We start from the raw sequence: 18422 nt of genomic DNA, 5'->3' as shown, positions 1-18422 counted from the left end.
CAACCGCAGTCGCCGGCGAACCACTAAAAGTAACTTTGTCGCGTCCGACAGTCGGCTAAAGCAAACAATACAGCGTATGTTCACAGTGTTAGCACTAGCTCGCGTTAGCCGACGACCCAGGCTAAAGCTAGCTCGCCGACGGAGCTAGCTTCTGTTAGCTTGCGTGTGACCCTAACCTTCTGCTGTCTGACGTTTCCTTACCGGAGAGTAAAACCGCTCTTTCCCGGGCAACGTAAGGTCGACAGCGCCTACGGTCACGTCGCTGGTAGTTTGGGTGTATTTAGTCTCGCTTTTGTCCAATTGTGTGCAGTCTCATAAGTTTCCTTCCGTTTTCATTCACTTGTCTTTATTTTGACCTTTGGTTACTCGACACCAACATTGACGTCATTGTCATGGCAACAGAGTCCCGCCCACTGCGAGCCTGGACCGAGGAGTAATTGCATTTACATTGTGCTCTTCACATTTACTTAGCTCTTAAACATCAGCTTGCACTCAATCCTATAGACACAGTTAGATGCTTCTAACTTGCTTGCTTTGTATTTGATTTTATATTAATTAATGACATGAGGATTGTAATTATTATTAAGGTTAACTTCAGCAACGTGTGAATTTGCAGGGTAGTACTTGTAGTTTAGCAAAAGAAATATTCATTGTGCAGCAGCAGTGCTATTGCAGCAATCAGACTAGATTGTGCTCATGTTTATTTTAATGCTGATGCTAAACTAATATTTATTTATTTACAGTCCTCAGAGGTGGGTCCAGAGGAGTCACAAGCGCAACAGACTCTCTGGGTGGCTAAGGTACAGCTAAGTGCTGTACTAGACTCAGAAGGTGAGAACTCAAATGCCAAACAAGTACAGTAGAGCTAGTTTAATTGTAGTAATAGGTAAAAATAAATAAATAATTATAAATCAAAAATGTATTATATACTGTATAATAGAGAAATAAAAATTCAATTCAAATTACAGTTCTTCTGTTATGTATGACCTTCAGCTATTTTGATACATTCCGTTACCAAATGTTCAAAAATTTACACACTACAGTCAAGATAACCAAAATAAAGTACATTTTGATTCTGCATAACTTAATTCTTACTGGATAATTATAAATGATGATACAGCACTACTACATGGTTTCACTGGAACAACTGGCCTGAAGCTGCACTAAAGTAATACATCTTGATTTATTTTTACACTCTCCTGGTCATGTGACGCATATTAAAAAGGTTTTCTTGTTTTTTTATTTTCTACTACATTATCTTTGAGACTTTGTTGATATTCTGTAATTAATCTACTTAATTTTAGCTAATACTGTAAGTAATGAACCTTTTCTGTGACCCTAGTACAATAGGCTTATGTGCAGTCTCAAAAATTAACAGTGACAAAGTGAAAGCATATATTAAAATGTTTCAAAAACATTGAACCAAATTTTTATAAATAAGTCCAAAAACTTACAATAAAACTGTTATTTTATAATAAAACTATTTGCAATTTGATACAGTGCATTAATCTGAATCTTACCCTTGTATGACACACATAACACAAGGGTCCTAATGTTGACGTGGAGCCGAACCTCATCAGAAGGTGCATACTGTAATATCCAGATTTCTGCCTCTGGCTCTGCTTCAGTGCGGTTGAGGAAAAAATTCACTCTAACACGGTCATCTGTTAGTTTACAGCCACTAAAAGTTAGCATCACGCTGACATGTTACCTGAGTGAAACGTACTCAGGCAAAAACCTCTGCAGCTTCAAGTGCTGCCTGATGTTTTACCCACTTACTGCTCCTCTTTTAATTGATTACATGCATGCTGGCATATTTGATAGGTAGTGCAATCATTGGGATAATTAATGACATAATTAGCAAAGATTGTTATATTTATTCCATCACTGTCATAGGTTTGGACAGTTTGACTCTGTTGTTCTGAGTTTGTAACATCCCTGCAGGGGTTGGGTGACTCGGTCAAGGACGACTGGACAAGCAATAAATTCTGGAAGCAGGTTGAACTTTCAGTTTACTAACTACACTACTCTTCTGGCTTTCCTTCGCTGTCTTGTGCAGCGTCTGCCACATGAGGTCAGTCTGTATCCAACTATGAACATTTGTGATGGATGGATTATGGGATATTTATTCACAACTTCATATTCAGTGCGCATGAAAGTATTGCCGCTGTAGATTAGTCGCTGATATTTGGACCAGAGTGTAAAGCAAGATCAGCAAATGCAAATTTCTCTCTCAATGTATAATAATAACAGTACTCATTAGGTTTCAGGAAAGTGGTTTAGCATCGGCTATGTAACACTGCACACTTAATAATTCATATAACATATCACAGTTATTTCCAGGCGAAGAAAAAAATCCATCTATAACCTAACCAGGAAATTGATTCCCTTGTCATTCTATGTGGTCTGAAATTGCCCAGAGCTATTATGAGAGAGACTGATTTTCTGGGTGCAGTGAAGTGGAACAGTCTCTCCTTGTAGAGCTTTTTGTGAGATGTGAACACATTCACGATCAGCAGCGCTTCTAAAGGGGCATGTTGTCGCGTGCATTCAGCTAGATGTCCTAAACGTCTGACTTCAGACTGGAGTTACAGTAACAAGATGTTTCTGATAAAAGGTTACATGGACCTACTTTGGTTTCTTTGTTTGTTTTTTTCATACAGTATGTTTATGTTAGAAAATGATGGGTTTAAAATACATACAAAATTTAAAAACTGTTATAATTTAAGACATTTATAAAATGTAGATAAATGCTAAGCTGAGTGTACATACAGTGAATACATGTTAATCAATGAACTCTAATATTTGTAAGACAGCATGTTGTAAGACACCATAAAACTGAATCAGGATTATTGACATTAATGCAATAGTAAGTCTATCAACCCAAATGTATGTGGTGAGCTAGAAAATCAAAGTGAAACAATAAATCTATCAATTAATGGCTTTCTGTAATTATCAGTGTGTCTTGGTGGTTTCACTGGAGGCTAGTGTGGGCATATGCTTGATTGATGGGTCTCTTAAGCTGGAACACTTGCTGCTGTTTGCGTCTTGTTCGCTTCACTAGACGTTAACCACGCTCCGCTTCACTGGTGGAATTCAAGTGTGCTTTGTTCTGAATGTTTTTCTTACCTTGATGCAGACTCTATGTATTCATATAGAAATAACCAAACAGGGAGTTTAAATAGTAATACTGTAATTATTCACCTTTGAGCCCCATAAAATGATCTCCTTTAATATGGCCTGTGCTTAGAGCTCCATATCATGCAGCTGAAGTGACATCCACCAAAAAAATTTAGAACATGCAGTTTCCTCACTGGCATCCTGGATCCTTCCTAGAGGAGAGCGGCTCTACACCGACAGGCATGAAAGACTCTGGAGACGCTGTGGTGAGCATCATGCCTGGTTTAATGGTGGCTCAGCAACAGTTTGATGAGTATCTGGAAGATGTAGGCACTGATGCCTTCAAGTGTCCCAAAGGTAGATCTTAACAAGCACCGAGCGCTTTGTATGTAACGCTTTGTGTATGTGATGGCACCAAACACAATATTCCACAGGTTGAGATTTTCAGTTTCCCTCGACCGTTGTTTGTCATTTTGCTCTCAACAACTGTACATGTTTTCAATCCATTCAACAAGATCCAGTGTGTTTACGGTAAGTCTTCTAATTAAAGGCAGAACAGATGTTCAAATGAAGTTTTTTTTGCCTACACCAACAGCAAAAACTAATCTAGGAGTTTTCAAACAATGCATGCTGGGAAGTCGGCTAGTTTTGTTGCTTACTGAACTTGCAGAAGGTCACACATTCAACAAGTCATCACACATCATGTTCAGGGTGCGGGTGCTGGGCACTGTTCCAGCAAATGAACAGTATAGGCTATACACACACGTAGACAGCTAATACAGCCACTGCCTAACACTGCTCTGGTAAATACACTGTACATCTACTGTAATGCAAATGTCTAAAGTCAACGTTGCCATGGAAACATTGACATCTACATTTTTAAATGCCACTATAGTTGATTGCAGTGCTGAGTACTGTGGTGTTTTTGACATTACCATTGTACTTTTAGAATTGCTAAAATACAAAAGCCTAGGGTTACAAACAGTATAATGTATAATTAAATTTAAACGGTTAACATATTACACAGTTGAGTTATTGCACACATTCAGTCAAAGTAGAATAACAAACACATGTGAAATCGATGTGTCTATCTCATAAAAACACATCTAGCAGACATTAGTGTGTGACTGCAGTTCATAACAGGACCTCTGTTAAACCTTATTTTAAAATACTATACAGAGTGATTCCTTTAGATCAGATAAGATTCAACATTATTGTCATGGCACATTGTGTGCAAGAAAACAAAATACTATACAGCTAGCATTACAATGGAAGTGCATACTATTTTACATATGTAAGTAATGCTACAGTATGATACTATATAAGTGCAGGGGACAAAAGTCTTGTAGCACCACCCTAAGGGCAGGACTGCAAAGACAGTGAAGAACCCATGGGCAGGGTTAAAGATCGCGATGTTGTGTTCTCGCCTGGGACAACACTTCCTGTAAAAGACCCCGTCTTAGGAAGGCTGGAGGGAGATGGTTCTTTTTCAGAGCCCACATGAGGAGGATGGACTGGTTAGCCCACGTGACCAGGCTAGAGCTGCTGGGTGATCACTGTTCAAGCTCATAAAGGGGCTGTTGGCTGATTTTCAATGGGGGCCGACCCAAACGGTGGCACGTAGTATTTGAGAATGAAGGGACACTCAGATTCCTCCATATTTTCCATGCAGAGACATTATCATTTATTCCTCTATAAAAGTCCCCTGAGACATCTGAGGGGATTGACTGCCATGTGCTCACAGACTACAACGGTCAGGCTAAGAGGGGGCGGAGCTAAATGACTGGCAGCTCAGGTAATTCATCAGCGCACAGTGCATTCTGGGTGTTGTAGGGAATGACCATTTTCAGCCACAACACATATTACTTCTGTTTTCCCTGTTTTTTTCTGGACACAGACCATCAATGTTAAACAAAAGTCCAGGAGCCAGAGAGATGTAATAATAGAGAGACGTAATAATACACTAGGGTATTGTGTTGTCCAGGAGTGTGTTGCAATGAGACAAAGGTTCCAAACTATGTTACAATGTGTCACAAAGAGACTCTAAGGTGGCACCATAAATATAGAGGATTAGGCTGATTATTCACCAAGTTTTAGGTGGATTCCATATTTTATGAACTGGATGTTTGATAGTTGATGAAAATGTGCCTTTTACAGTAAGATAAACAGCAGATAAACAGGTCTTATTACTACCCTTCAGAAGCATCACATGGACGAAGCCCTCACACAGCCAACACTTATTTTTTAAACATAAGTCTGTAATAATTTTGCTTTCACGCTTTTTCATACATTCAATGAAATAGAAGATTGTCATGATTCTGAGAACAGAATTACAAGGTCTGGCGGGTCGTTTTCACAGCTCCCGGCACTTTCTGCTCTCTCTTGACCCACTCTTCTTCCTTAATGGTGCTTTTCCGCTTCAGACTTCAGTTGTTAAAGAAGCAACTTAGAAAGCGCCGCGTTTATTCAACACTTCATGTTGGTGTTCTGATGAACACAATGTAGAGATCAATAAGTCAAACTTGTTCCCATGAATTAAATGAATGTCAGCGCTATTCTTTGCCAAATGCCTGGAATAACTCGCTGGCCGTACTGATCCTCCTCTGGCCTTGGAGGATTTATGTTTTGTGTTAAGTAAGGCTGAAGCTACTCATGTTATCACACTCCATCAATAGCAAATACATTAACAATATCTAGTCTGCAAGTACACTATTAATTTACCACGGCCCGTCCCTACAGGGGCAGAATGATTGTTGGAGGCAACAAGGTGGATCTGCTTACCTCCGCCCTGGGACACGGTGTCGCTGCTGGGGGGATCGATGCTCACTGAGGATGGAGGAGGAGAGGCAGGCAGGCAGCCAAGCAGTCAGCTGGAGGAAGCCCTCAACCTCAGCTCAAGTGACGCCGTCACCTAAGAGGTCCCAGCAGGCCCCCGCAGAGACAGAGAGGGGGTGCGCCGCCCGATGCTGGAGCCATGTCCTCTCACAAAGGAACACAGGCCATCGTCCCCCAAAGGTTGAAGAGGACAGCGGGTAATGGATATTGTAGGCTTCAGTCTATAACAGGAAAAACCGAGACCACCGCTGACAGTTGTTTAATTGGGAGTCAGATATTCTGACGCTAATCGTTGGGAGAAGTCCAATATCGCTTAAAGTACATTAAGACCAAGTAACAAAAGGAAGTAGGAATAACACTATAAAAAGCTGCCCATTCACTGGTGAAGCCACCTGATGAAGTGAGACTGCTGCTTATAACTGTAACTAAACTAAATGATCTGTAAAACATATCCATGGCCTCTCTACCCCAAAACATAACCGGCCGGAGGTGGAAAATTGTCATTATAGAGTTGCCTTTGGGAAGACTACTGTACCTGGAACAGGCTTATGAAAGGCAAACTCCCCGTGTGGGGCCACCTCATCAGTCTGTGCAGCCTGCGTGTCAGAGACAGCCTGCTGTTGACTGCAGCTCTAACGAATCAGTGGCAATGTGGAAGGAAGGGGCCCGGTGAAGCCCTGCGGGGTCACCTGGGAGCAGGACAATGAGTCTGGAAGGCCCCAAGCTCCCAATGATTTAATCACTGTATGTGACATGTTCAGCCAGTGGCATCAGTGGGAGATACAGTAGTTTGCTCACTGAGGACTGAGCTGTGATACTGCAGCAGGAGGTGTTGTGTGGTTAAAATGTTCATATTGTTGTATTGAGAGTCAAGAATGAAAAAAAAGCTGCTGTTTTAAAAAGAGTGAAACTGTTTCACAGATGAGACTGTTAACCAGAGATAACTTCTTGGCTTCTCTACACACAGACGTCACCTTTGACCTCTCCAATTCAAACAGGGCCGGTGCAGGTTCGCCACCCTGCTGGCGTATAAATAACAGAGCGCACGTCCGAGACGATCGCCTCTGGAGAGAAGCTACTGCATCAGCGAGTTCTGCAACCCCAGTGACTGTTGCCCTCGCTGGGGGTTAAAGGTCAATAATAGAGCAATTCCAAGTAGAAGAATGTGTAACACTATGGTTTGTGGCAGTGTCTGGGCTGGAATTCACTTTGTGGGAGTCAATAAACACAGGATGAAGTACGGTACAAATTCCAGGAAGAGGATATCAGGATTTGCAGAACGTGTTCTTCAAACATTGTCGTGGGCAGTAGAACGTGGAAACAACGGTTTCCAGCAAATAGTTTTGACATTGAAATATCAGACAGGCAGAAAATTGAGTCTTCGATCTGCACGGAGGGATCACGTAGCCATATCAAAATCACGCCTGAGTCTCATGTATCAAAAGGTACAGTAGACGTTTGTGTTCATGGGAGCAGTCGAACCCCACGCTGCGATTTTATGGCAACACAATTGTTCCTCATTTAGCCATTTTTAGCCATTTCGCACCAAAACTCACAGGTTCTCCCCGAAAACTCGCAATCCGCCGCGCGTGACGTTCCCAGCTGCTCCCGGGCTCCAGCAAAGCTCTTTGAAGGCCTCATTTGACGCGCCTTTGTCTTCGCCGTTGCTCTGGAGGGGATTGAAATTCCTCGCGTGAAATGATATTTCAAGTGATTAAAGGAAGTCGTTCAGCGGAGCCGACAGTTCTAATGGAAAGCAGAAGCTGCTTGTCCGGCGCTAACAGCCAGCCAGGACTGCTCACAGCTGCCAGAGGAGCACACAAAAGGCAACGCTGTGGGAAGAAGTGCCAAGACGGGCGTGTCCGCTGCGTGCCCTTCACGCACAAAGGATCCTTTTTATGTTTTTCATGCTGAAACACTGAGACACAACTGGCAACTCACCTGCCATCCCACACCACAAAAGGTCCTCAGATGTTTATTGCATGGACAGTAGAGAACAGTAAGAGCTGGTAAAATTGGCTGGAATACGAACCATCATCATTATAATACAGTGTCTAGATTACAACAAAAGGATGGTGTCAGGCCATCCCCCATTACAAAGCCCAGTTTGAACTTTAAGTGCTGAGGATGGGAAGACTGGTTTATTGTTTCCCTCTGAGGAATGTTACAGTAAGGTGGTTTCTGCCTGATGCTATTTTTTATCTGCTACACGGTTGTGATAACAGTTAGGTCTAACCAGAAGTGCAATGAGCAGCAAGTGCTCATTGCAGGAGAAAAATATGGGTGATATTTACAGATGAGTATGCAATGAACATACAGTAATATACAGGCTGATATTAACTATAATCAGGGATTTACATACAGTATAAAGGTGTCTAATAAAGTATATGTGTGCAATGGATATGTGCGTTTACAGCTGAGTATGCACAGAGTTGTGCAGTGATTGTGTGCAATATCAGATATCAGCAATATTAAATAGTGCAATGGTTATGAAGAGAATGTAGCATGAGTGGGGCAAGGGAGTAAGTGGGGTCAGTGGGGGGCAGAGTTCAATAGGGAGACAGCTCTGGGAAAGAAACTGTTCGTCATTCTGCTCGTCTTTTGCCTGGAGGGACCTGAAGCGCCTACGAGGACAGCTGTTTTTTCTTGAGTGTTCTCAAGAAGAAGAGGTGCTGGTAAGCAAGTGGCCAGAGGCTGGACCTCCTTCCTGCAGGCCTTCTCATGATTATTGCTGATGAGACCGATCACTGTAGACTTAGGGAATAACAGTACTGAATGCTGAGCTGAAGTCCACAAACAGCATTTGTGCATAAGTGTTTTTATTGTCCACGTGTGTGAGTACAGAGTGCAGTGCAATGGAGACTGCATCCTCTGTGCTCCTATTGCCACGGCAGGCAAACTGGTGTGGGTCTAGTGTGGATGAGAGAGAGTCCTTCAGGTGTGCCAGGACCAACCGCTCAAAGCGCTTCAAACAGTAATGATGGGAGTGAGTGCTACAGTCATTCAGGCTTGAATGAGTGTTTCAGCACAATGCTGGTGGACTTAAAGCATGGTGGCACAGCTGTTTGGGCGAGAGACGAGACATGTTAAAAATTTCAGCGTTACTAGAGTTAATAAAAAAAAAATAATAATAAAATAATAATAATAATAATAATAATAATAATAATAATAATAATAATAATAATAATAATAATAATAATAATAATAATAATAATAATAATAACTACGGCTAAAACCTTGTAATATACCTGTCCCTCTGAAATCCTGCCTTGTCTAACGTAGGCGTGACTGGCTGCACACTGAGTTATTGCTAACATCTTGGGTTCTCCAAGTGCTTTTTCTTTTTACATTCTATGCCGTGACTCACACAAAAACAAACGTGAGTGTTTTCTGACAGACTTTGTTTTTTTTCAGTGGTTGCACAGCTGTCGCTCCATCACGTGTGTATTGTACTGTTGTAGGGGTCAAAGGTCAAGGTCACACTCTCACCCCTCTGTGTGCAGTATCTCCGGATGACCTTGAAATCAAGTGATTTCTGGTTAAAGGTCAAAGGTCACTTTGAATCTGATTTAATGAATAATCTTTGTGTAGAACTTGCATGTAGGTTTATGCCAGATGCATGTTCAAGTCAAACCCATTCCTTGACACCGGAGCTGTAACCTCTGTTTGCTATTCATGTCTGGAATGATTTTTTTAAATATAACGCCCATAAATGTATTCTTTTTACACATTTAGCTTTAAACTCCTTCGTCAGAAATAGTCGCATTTGTCAGTTCTAAGTGACAGAATATCAACAGTTGCTGGGTGAGAAACAGTTCCAGGAGGATGTGCTGACGCGTCAACTTTGAAGGTTGTTCAACATTTTAATAGCGTGTCAGCTCGTGTGTGTGTGTGTGTGTGTGTGTGTGTGTGTAATTTTCAGCTTCGGATCATATTGCAGGTGTAAAAAGAAGGCGATTCTGCGCTCCGTTCGCTGACAGAACCCATGCAGCCAAACCATGGAGGGAATCTGCTTAGTGGCCCTGGAGCATTCCCACTTTAAGATAATTATCACTTGTCTCCATCTCCACCTTTGTATGTGCCACTCGGCGCTGCTCCCTGTGTAATAAGCGTCTCTCAACCCTGTGCTGACGATGATGTTTCCCAGCAGCAGCAGACTGCTGCACGTTCACACGCTGGCAGGGAGGAGAGTCAATTACGCTTCTTTATCCCCCAGCGCTTTCGTTTTTTTTCCTGTAGTTAACAAGGGCTAATGGAGGTCTGCTGTAACAGAAACCTTTGTCTGGTTTACAGCGGAGCCTTTTCACAGATTTCTCATGAATTGTTGTTATCCAGCTTTTTGTAAAACCTGCTATTTAATTACATTTTTGTATCACCTGATTTTAGATATTTAACATGTGTCTCTATGTTTTGTACACCTGGTTCATATCATATTTTTCTTATATATAAATAATGAATCATCGTTCGCTCTCTATGCTCTTTCATGTGTGACATCAATCCGCGGCCACATGAGAAATGACACAAAGAAGCCGATGCGCTCAGTTCTCCCGTCCCCGGCGCACAACGTGACTGGTTAAAGCGTTAATCCTTCGATACACCTCGCGCGTTTTCTCATTAACTAATTCATTAAGAATGGAGATGCAGAGATGCAGAAAAGTCAATGAATGATCCGATTCGAGTTGTTGAGTCGATTTAAAATGACGAACACTACTAAAGCTTATAGAAACAAATTTGTCAAATTATAAGTTGATTAAAGGGGGAAATTTTAAGTTTGTATGACAAGGGGTGGAAATGAAATAGCATGCTTTGGTTCGGTCGGAGGTGTCATCAGCCTTTCCTCTAATAGCAGGCAACACAAAGCAGACATATTTTAGTATTTTAGTTAAAACTGGACATTGCAACACATTTTCTTTTTTCAGGCAAAAAAAGTTTTCATTTCTCACGTGTATAAAAGCAAAAAACTGGACTGATGAGTGAATAAGAAACATTCTTTTGTACTGAAAGAGAGAGGGGGAGAAACAGAGCAAGAAGCAGTGTTTGTCCAGACATTGTTTAGATTCTGAGGAAGTCGTCTGAAATTATTTATAGGGCCTTGACTTTTTTGTAGTTTTATAAAAAGAATGGAGAATTTCCTATTGTGCTGTTGATGCCTTATCTGAAGTCAGAGTAACATTTGTTACTTTATAGTTCAAACTTGTATGGTATGGAAAAATTAGAAAATGTATTATTTTTTTAACAAATAATAAAGCTAAAGTTGTAGGTTACAGTACATCAGATTCAAATTATTAATAGATTATATATTGTCATATCGATATGGTAGAATAATATAATTAGTGTGCTGTATACTATGTATGATGTATGATAAGAAATAAGGCCTCTGCACTAACTTGTGCTCAAATCACATCACATTTGTTCACATTCTGGCCAATCACAAAATTGGAGAAAGGAACTGACGTTCTATGAAATGTTTTATACAAACATCAATTTTCAGCCTGTACTTGGGTATATTGAAAGTGAATTGACTGAGCATTGTGTATTTCCAGTGGCTGTTCTGTAAGCTGATATGCTTTTGTATGAATTCCTTTTACTTTAGTGCTGATGAATAATAAATTATAGGAATCGATTTTCCTTCCCCTGAAATGAATATATAGCATTACAAATGAAGCTCTGCAGCAGCGATCGTCTTTACCTCCACTGGATGCTTAAAGAAACTGACCGAGACAAACTGTGCAGCAGAGGAACAGCTCAACGTGTGATGGATGCTGACAATCAGCAGGATCGAACCCGTGACCCTCCTGTCATCATGAACTCTTGGACCCTAATGCTGCTCTGCCACACAAAGAAAGCTTAGTGCAACTTCTTTCTGGTGCTTGCTGAGTATTTTCTCCTGTCAGCAGTTTTCTTTTCCATATCTCTCATATTTTCTGGAGGATTTTTTGGAGAGCAGAGCAGATGCAATGACAAATTTACGATTACCCTTCACCACACAAACTTATTTTGCTGCATCTTAGAATGAAACTGTACAGTTCTCGTGTTTTTTTGATGTTGACGATGACGTGCAGGTGCAGAACAACCAGGAGAAACAGGATTTGACAGGGCAAGTAAATCCCAGTCACTTTCTCATAACTGTATCTGTACATATACATCTTGTCTGTACATATGACATTGTTTCTTTCCTCTCTACTCATCCGGTCGAGGCAGATGGCCACTCACACTGAGCCTGGTTCTGCTTGGGGGCTACTTCCATTTAATTATGTGGTGATGATAAGTGGTAGTGAAACTAAGATAAGATAGAACCTCTCAACCTAAGTTATTATATGTATCAATGAAGCAATTAATACACGTCATCACACTTAAGAATGATATTAATAAAGCTTACAGTATGTTTATAAAACAGGCCCAGCGAAAGTAAGACTCTGTGAAAACAAATAATTAGCACTCAGTGTTCCTAAAGTAACATATATAGTTAATGTCTGGTAAACAACTTAAAAAAAATTAGTACCTACAGCTATGCAAAATAAGGTGTTTATATCAACAACAATAAAACACCATGAAAGGTGACGAGCAAAGTTGAAAGCTGACAGCGACACATAATTATCACCCGAGACGCCACAGACCCGCTGAGAATTTTAGCATCTTCATCAGCCTAATTTCTAACAGCGATTTGTTTTCTATTACGCAGCTGCAGGATTCCGAGGACCTGCTCAGAGCCAACAGAGAGCGTTAGCTTTTAGCTGTAGCATTTAGAGGCTGCCGTGGGTTCAGATCTTATTTCTTTTGACTGAAAAAAGAAAATGTGGAAATAATGGCGGCTTAAAGATTTGTGCACGTGTGAGCAGAAGCTACTCAAAGCTACTGTAGCTAATTAAAGGCCAATATGTATTAAAGTAATTGTTTCTCAAGGTTAAACAGATTTAAAGGAAACGTTTCACCTCTGAGCCTCAGGTTTCACAACATGACAATATCTTTAATATTTAGCATATAACACTGTGCAGTGGTGATGGGGGCAGGGTTAATGATGATGAGGTCCATTAGGATCATTTACTAAGTGAAGCAAGCAGCGGAAGGCTGCACGGCGGCGCCACAGGAGGGTCAACCTACGCAAAGCGGCGTTCCGACGCCATCGGAGGAAGCGGCGCTCGCTGACGCTATCTCGGTGTCATTGTTCTCCTGCCTAATCGCTGTGGCTAATGATGGGAAATGAAATCATGCGCCGAAGAGCCACGCAGAATAATTGCCCGCTGTTGACCTTGGGCCCGTCTCCGGCATGTACACGCACGCAGCCACCGGTACGTAACACACGCTGCTTCCTGCTCCTTTGCAAAGCGGTGAAAGATAAACAAGGATGATGCAGAGTGAGTCACTAAACGTTTATGTTTTGTAATAAATCTGTCTGATGAACCCTGAGAGGACGAGACACAGTTTGTTACGCTGGCTGTTATCATCTGTTGTGTCATTTCTGTTTGATGAAGATTTAATTCACGCATGTCTTGATTGCCTTCACATCTTCATTGTATCAAAGCAGTCTTGGCTAATAAAACGTATCTCATTCTTTACCACGTTATGTAACGGACACAGTGTGCATCTTTATACAGCTAAACTAAGCCGAAATAAACTAGTTATAAATAATAATAAATTTCTTAACTTAATACCACTGTGTCCATTATAATGTACAGTAACCGAGCTGAATTGTAGCCTCTTATTTACTGGCTCAAACAAAACAAGTATTCGTCAAAATGTCAAAAAGGGCAAATCTGTGATCCATACAAGTATAAAACCATCTTTATCTCCTAAAAGTCCAACCTTGACAGCACCTTTACCAAAGAGGATTTAGCTGTTGCTCCAAGAGCAGGATTGTTAGAAAGGGGTTGAAGCTGTTTGTCACTGCTGATGTGTGTGTGTGTGCGTGCGTGCGTGCACGTTCCTTGACCTTGGGAGCACTCCTGGATGCCATTGATTTGTTTACCTGTGTGCTGCTGACAGTTTCTCATTAGGTTTCTTTTGCACACTTCCAGGAGAGGGGACCGGAGTCTCCACTTCACAGCCAACAATGCGTGATCGATGCACCTGATAGATTGGCACTGGCTATACCGTTCTGTTGAATGGCTGTTTAATGGATATGAGTGCTTCATTTAGTAGCCACACTGGAGGTGTCTTTTGTGAGAGATGCGGTTTTCTATGGTTCTAGAAGAATATCTTAAAAGGACAGCTTTGGAAACAAAACAGACTGTAAGATAAATAAAAAGATATAATAAAGACAATGTGCTATTTTAGACCTTATAGCAGTTAGTTATGTGTGAAAGGTTCCTCTGTTATTGTTCATGTTACTTTATTTCTATTTAAACCAATTCGGGAACACTTTCAGATTTCTGAGGAATCACAGTTTACAAAATTCCGCACCTTTTACAGATATTAGCTCACATTCTCCGGAGCTTTAATTCCACCTGTCTCCTCTTTGGGCAGTAAGAGGCCTTGAATGCGCCTTCAGTCCTCCTGTGAACTTCTCAAGTCATGTTTCAATAATTTGACATGGTCACAAGGAGGCAGTGTTGTCACTCGTCTCACAGCTTCTGGTGTCGCCTTGTAAATGGTGACACTTATTTAAGGTGTTGTAAAAGTTCTCCTCGTTTGCTGCTTCATTATTTCACCCCACATCAACCACCACCGCCACTCAAAAAAAAAAAAAGTATAACCCAGTCAAGCCTTCCGTGTTTTCCCCGTGACACGAAGTGACACAGCAATGCGCTCGAGGACACATCAAGGTCTAATTACTCCCCAGGTGACACAAATCCCGTGACGTCCTCTCGCTGAAACGAGATTTCACCCAGGCCCGAAAGCCGACAAGACAAGCGCTTCCGTTTAAATCACTTAAGATTTGCATCAAGTCGGTGGAAGGAGGAGCGCGGCGCTGATTAGAGCTCTGCCTTTGGCTGAGATAAGGAGCGGCTCGATGCAGGAGTGCCCACACATAATGGAATGGGTGTATGCAGGTATATGGCACCCCAGGGCCCACACAGGCTGCCTGGTTCTGGGTGGGGTCAGCAGTCACTTCGGTGGTCTGGCACCGCCTGTGGCCCAGCTATTGTCTAATGATCAAAATAAAACTTTGTCAGTGTAACGGCCCGCTGTTCCTCATCCTTTACACCCGTCTGACAGGACATTCCTCACGGCTTCCTTCACACCAGTTGCGGCTGCCCTCGTCGTCGGCTTGTGACTTGTACCATTATCGCGACTGATGCATTGCGATCACTTAGCGGGTTCCCTCTGAAAGCCCACGTCGCGGTGGAGACGTATAGCGCTGCGAATTTTGATGTCGGTGACAGCGTGAAGGGCTTTTTGTTTATGAAGATGGGGCGCAACAGATGGCAAGCATATCTATAAATAAGTCGCTCTTCTGAATAGGAGATTAGTGCGTTTGAGCCGGTTTTTAATGGTCTCTGGGAAAGATTAAAACGTAAGCTGATTCATAATGCATTTCTCTTTGCGGTGAATCACTCAAATAAGAGTCTGGAAAGATTTTGTCCAAAAAAATTAAATAAATAAAAACTAATTCCAACATGCTTAAGACAGGGTGCATGTCTTCTCTGCAAAGATGGGCATCAATAACTGCTGTAGCTGTTTCAATTTTTCTTTTGGATCTAAATCACTGCAGACCTTTCAACCCTGCAGACCTCAGTGACTAACATGACATGTGCACCCATTTAGTTTCCAAGGATACTATTTCTTGAGTGTGAAAAATAATTATTAATTCTGTGCAGGTTTTTCCTTTTCAAAGCCAAAAATCCAAAGCCAGAATGAGTTCATGGTGCATATAATGTTGATAAATATACATAGAGCTATTGTGGTTTTAGCCTCTGGGTCACGTTGTCTCTGGGTTTATTGAAATAGAATGGAGAAAAAAACTCAATTATATAACCAGTGCTGATCAGCCTACAGATAGCCGCCCACCTGAGGCTACCTCGGCATCCTCCACAAATATTGACAGAATTCTTATCTTTTTTTTGCACATTTTTCGAACAAATAAGAATCTTGTATTTTCCTGGTGCATCTTAACAATGCTAAACTCCTCACAAAGACACTGGGTCCATTGTGTGCTTCTAGGAACCGCAGGCTCCGATGTGATAAAGTGGATCTGGGGGTTGTATATAACGTCTACTATGTGGCTGTACTCTGCATGCAGAACGCATTAACATTGGCAACAGTGTCTGTTTGGCTGCTCCACCTTTTATATGGCTCCTTTTAATTACGTAACAAATTCACGAACACGCCCAGGAGAATAAAAAGTCTGACCTTTGACAGAGTGGATCGGTTTGCTTAAGAACTATTGACAGGTTGTCCTAACAAGTAAAATTAACCCAAGGAGTCATTTAAATGAATAAAGAGGGCGACAACCACTTGACTTGTTCATCACACTGCGCTGGCTGATAATAAAAGTGTCTCCACTGTGCTAATATACATCATCTGAACATATACATCATTTTAATACCATCAATTATCTATCACACAATTCACCCTTAAAACATTCTGCATGGCTGAGTCATCTGCATCAAGACAGGGCTTCTTAGCTGATGAGTGGCTGAGCTATTTTCACATGTCTGCTGGGTGCATCTGTCACTGGTTGTCACAGGTTCTTTCTTTGCCTCCACTTAGTGCTTCTATAGCTATTGTAATTATGTATGAGGAAACACTTCAAGAATATTATTATATGTGCACTTTATGATCGATCAGTTGCTACATTGTTAATGCTGTGATTTAATAATCATAGGATTGAATGGAAAATATGTAAAGAGGCACATAATCAGAAGTTCCAGTAGCAGCTATTTTATTGATTGCCATAATTACAATAATCTATTTATAATGGTAGGTTTAGTACAGTAATGCAGTTTCTATTTGTCAACTAAATTATTCCTGTAATGTTTAAAATATTTATAGGATCATGAATGTTTTACCTGCAATGAAATGATCTAATCTCAGAAAACATGCGCTCTTATAAAATAATGATGAATTACATTTTTAAAAACATTTCAGCCTCTTGGGCTCAGTTAAATAATCCAGCTTCTGTGAAAAGTAGAATGTTCTGCTGATGACTTGGTGCTTTGAAGCTGGACAAGCCAGCAGGTAGCCGATGGAGCCCCGGGGTCGCCAGTACAGTGAATAATCAGTTTCCAGTAAAGGCGTGCTGCAAAATCTAAGCGCTGATCACGTGTTATGAATCCATTTGCACTGAGCGAGTATAGGTGTTGAAATCATACAAATAGGCTGCAGCCTCGCATCCGGTACACATTTATACATGTAGGACATGAACTGGCGTCATCCTTCTATGTATTCTCACCAAAGCACGCTTCTCGTCTCGCCTTCGCGCGCTCGCGTCGGACTCAGTTCGCCCTGGTTCCGCGTCTGTGAACGGCCGCCTCTGTCCGCGGAGAGTTTATGCTAATGATATGGTAATGGCGCATCTCAGCACCGCGGACAGCGCCGACGCGTCGCTCCGCCCCCTCCAGCGGCTGCGTGTCGCGCGCGGTGACCAATAGCCGCCGCCGCCGCCTCAGTTGAGCTCTGGATACAACCGAGAGAGCTTCAAAGAGCCCGGTCCGCCCAGAGAGGAGAGGAAACCTCGCTCCGGCTGTGATGCGTAGCGGCGCCTCTGCGGGCTGAGCAACACTTTGATGGGATAAAGCCTCCCCGCGCGCGTCTAACAGCTCGTCGCGTGTGCGCACGTGTTTGCGAGTTTGAGTGTGTGCGCGCGCGCGTGTGTGGATTCGCGCTTCCGTAGCGCGAGCGCGAACGACATTATCGCCCGCGTTTTTTTTTCTTTTTGCCTCGGAGAAACACCTGGCGGTAACTTGGAAGCTTTTTTTTCTTGGACGCTGAGCAAGTTTCGCTTTACTTCGATTCCATTCGAGTCGCTTATTCGAAACCCTGGACGAAATGGGGAGCGAGAAGTACCTGCCGGAGCTCATGGCAGAGAAGGACACGCTGGATCCGTCTTTCCAGCACTCCCTGCGGCTACTGGACCAAGGTAAATCCCCGTGGAAGTAAACAGTTCAGCTGCGTGGAAGCGCCTCGCGTCCTGTAGCACGTTGTTCGGGTGTAACGCTCGGCGTTACACCAGCAACCCGCCTACTGGAAGTTAAAAATAAGAGGTTTTGGCTACTGACAGTTCCCCGCTCGGTCACAGTGAAACAGCGAGGTCCTGTCAGCAGCAGGACTGTTTAGCCAAGTTGTTACGCAGCAAATATGCCAGTGTGTAGCGGACACGCCGGGAAACAAGCAAAGCGTGTTGGCTAAAGGTCCCTTTAATGGACAAAACGGAAGTTTACAGTGAAAAAACGGTACAACATTAGTGAAGTATTTATTTGTGTTTCTTCCAAAATGATTCAAAATGTTGAGAAAGACTGATTTATTCAGTCATTCATATCTTGCAATGGGATAACATGACATCGTTGCCTATAATTTATGAATGGAAG

The 18422-nt window shown here is 42.1% G+C and overlaps 1 protein-coding gene and 2 long non-coding RNA genes across 4 annotated transcripts in view; 2 read left to right on the top strand and 1 right to left on the bottom strand.

Annotated features, from left to right (window-relative positions):
- The window catches only part of LOC129604832 (uncharacterized), a 2319-nt gene extending 1966 nt beyond the window's left edge, over positions 1–353 (bottom strand). The window contains exon 1 of the long non-coding RNA XR_008696114.1: positions 202–353. This is a non-coding gene — a long non-coding RNA (uncharacterized LOC129604832). The remainder of the gene's footprint in view (positions 1–201) is intronic.
- Positions 308–7040, top strand: LOC114865604 (uncharacterized). The gene is made up of 3 exons (XR_005898338.2): positions 308–433; positions 744–831; positions 5860–7040. It is a non-coding gene; the product is annotated as an uncharacterized LOC114865604 (long non-coding RNA).
- A 10428-nt stretch (positions 7041–17468) lies between these two features.
- The window catches only part of khdrbs3 (KH domain containing, RNA binding, signal transduction associated 3), an 81357-nt gene continuing 80403 nt past the window's right edge, over positions 17469–18422 (top strand). Inside the window, exon 1 of one of the 2 annotated variants that reach the window (XM_041072831.2) lies at positions 17469–17974. In XM_041072831.2, the coding sequence (XP_040928765.1) occupies positions 17884–17974 (91 nt within the window). In that variant the 5' untranslated portion in view covers positions 17469–17883. The remainder of the gene's footprint in view (positions 17975–18422) is intronic. The other variant, XM_029166775.3, reaches the window with a different exon arrangement.

The sequence above is a fragment of the Betta splendens genome, chromosome 11 (genome assembly GCF_900634795.4).
Source record: "Betta splendens chromosome 11, fBetSpl5.4, whole genome shotgun sequence".
In the NCBI taxonomy this organism is placed as follows: Eukaryota; Metazoa; Chordata; class Actinopteri; order Anabantiformes; family Osphronemidae; genus Betta; species Betta splendens.
Note: the sequence above shows the minus strand (reverse complement) of the source record. Positions and strands in the feature narration are given on the sequence as shown.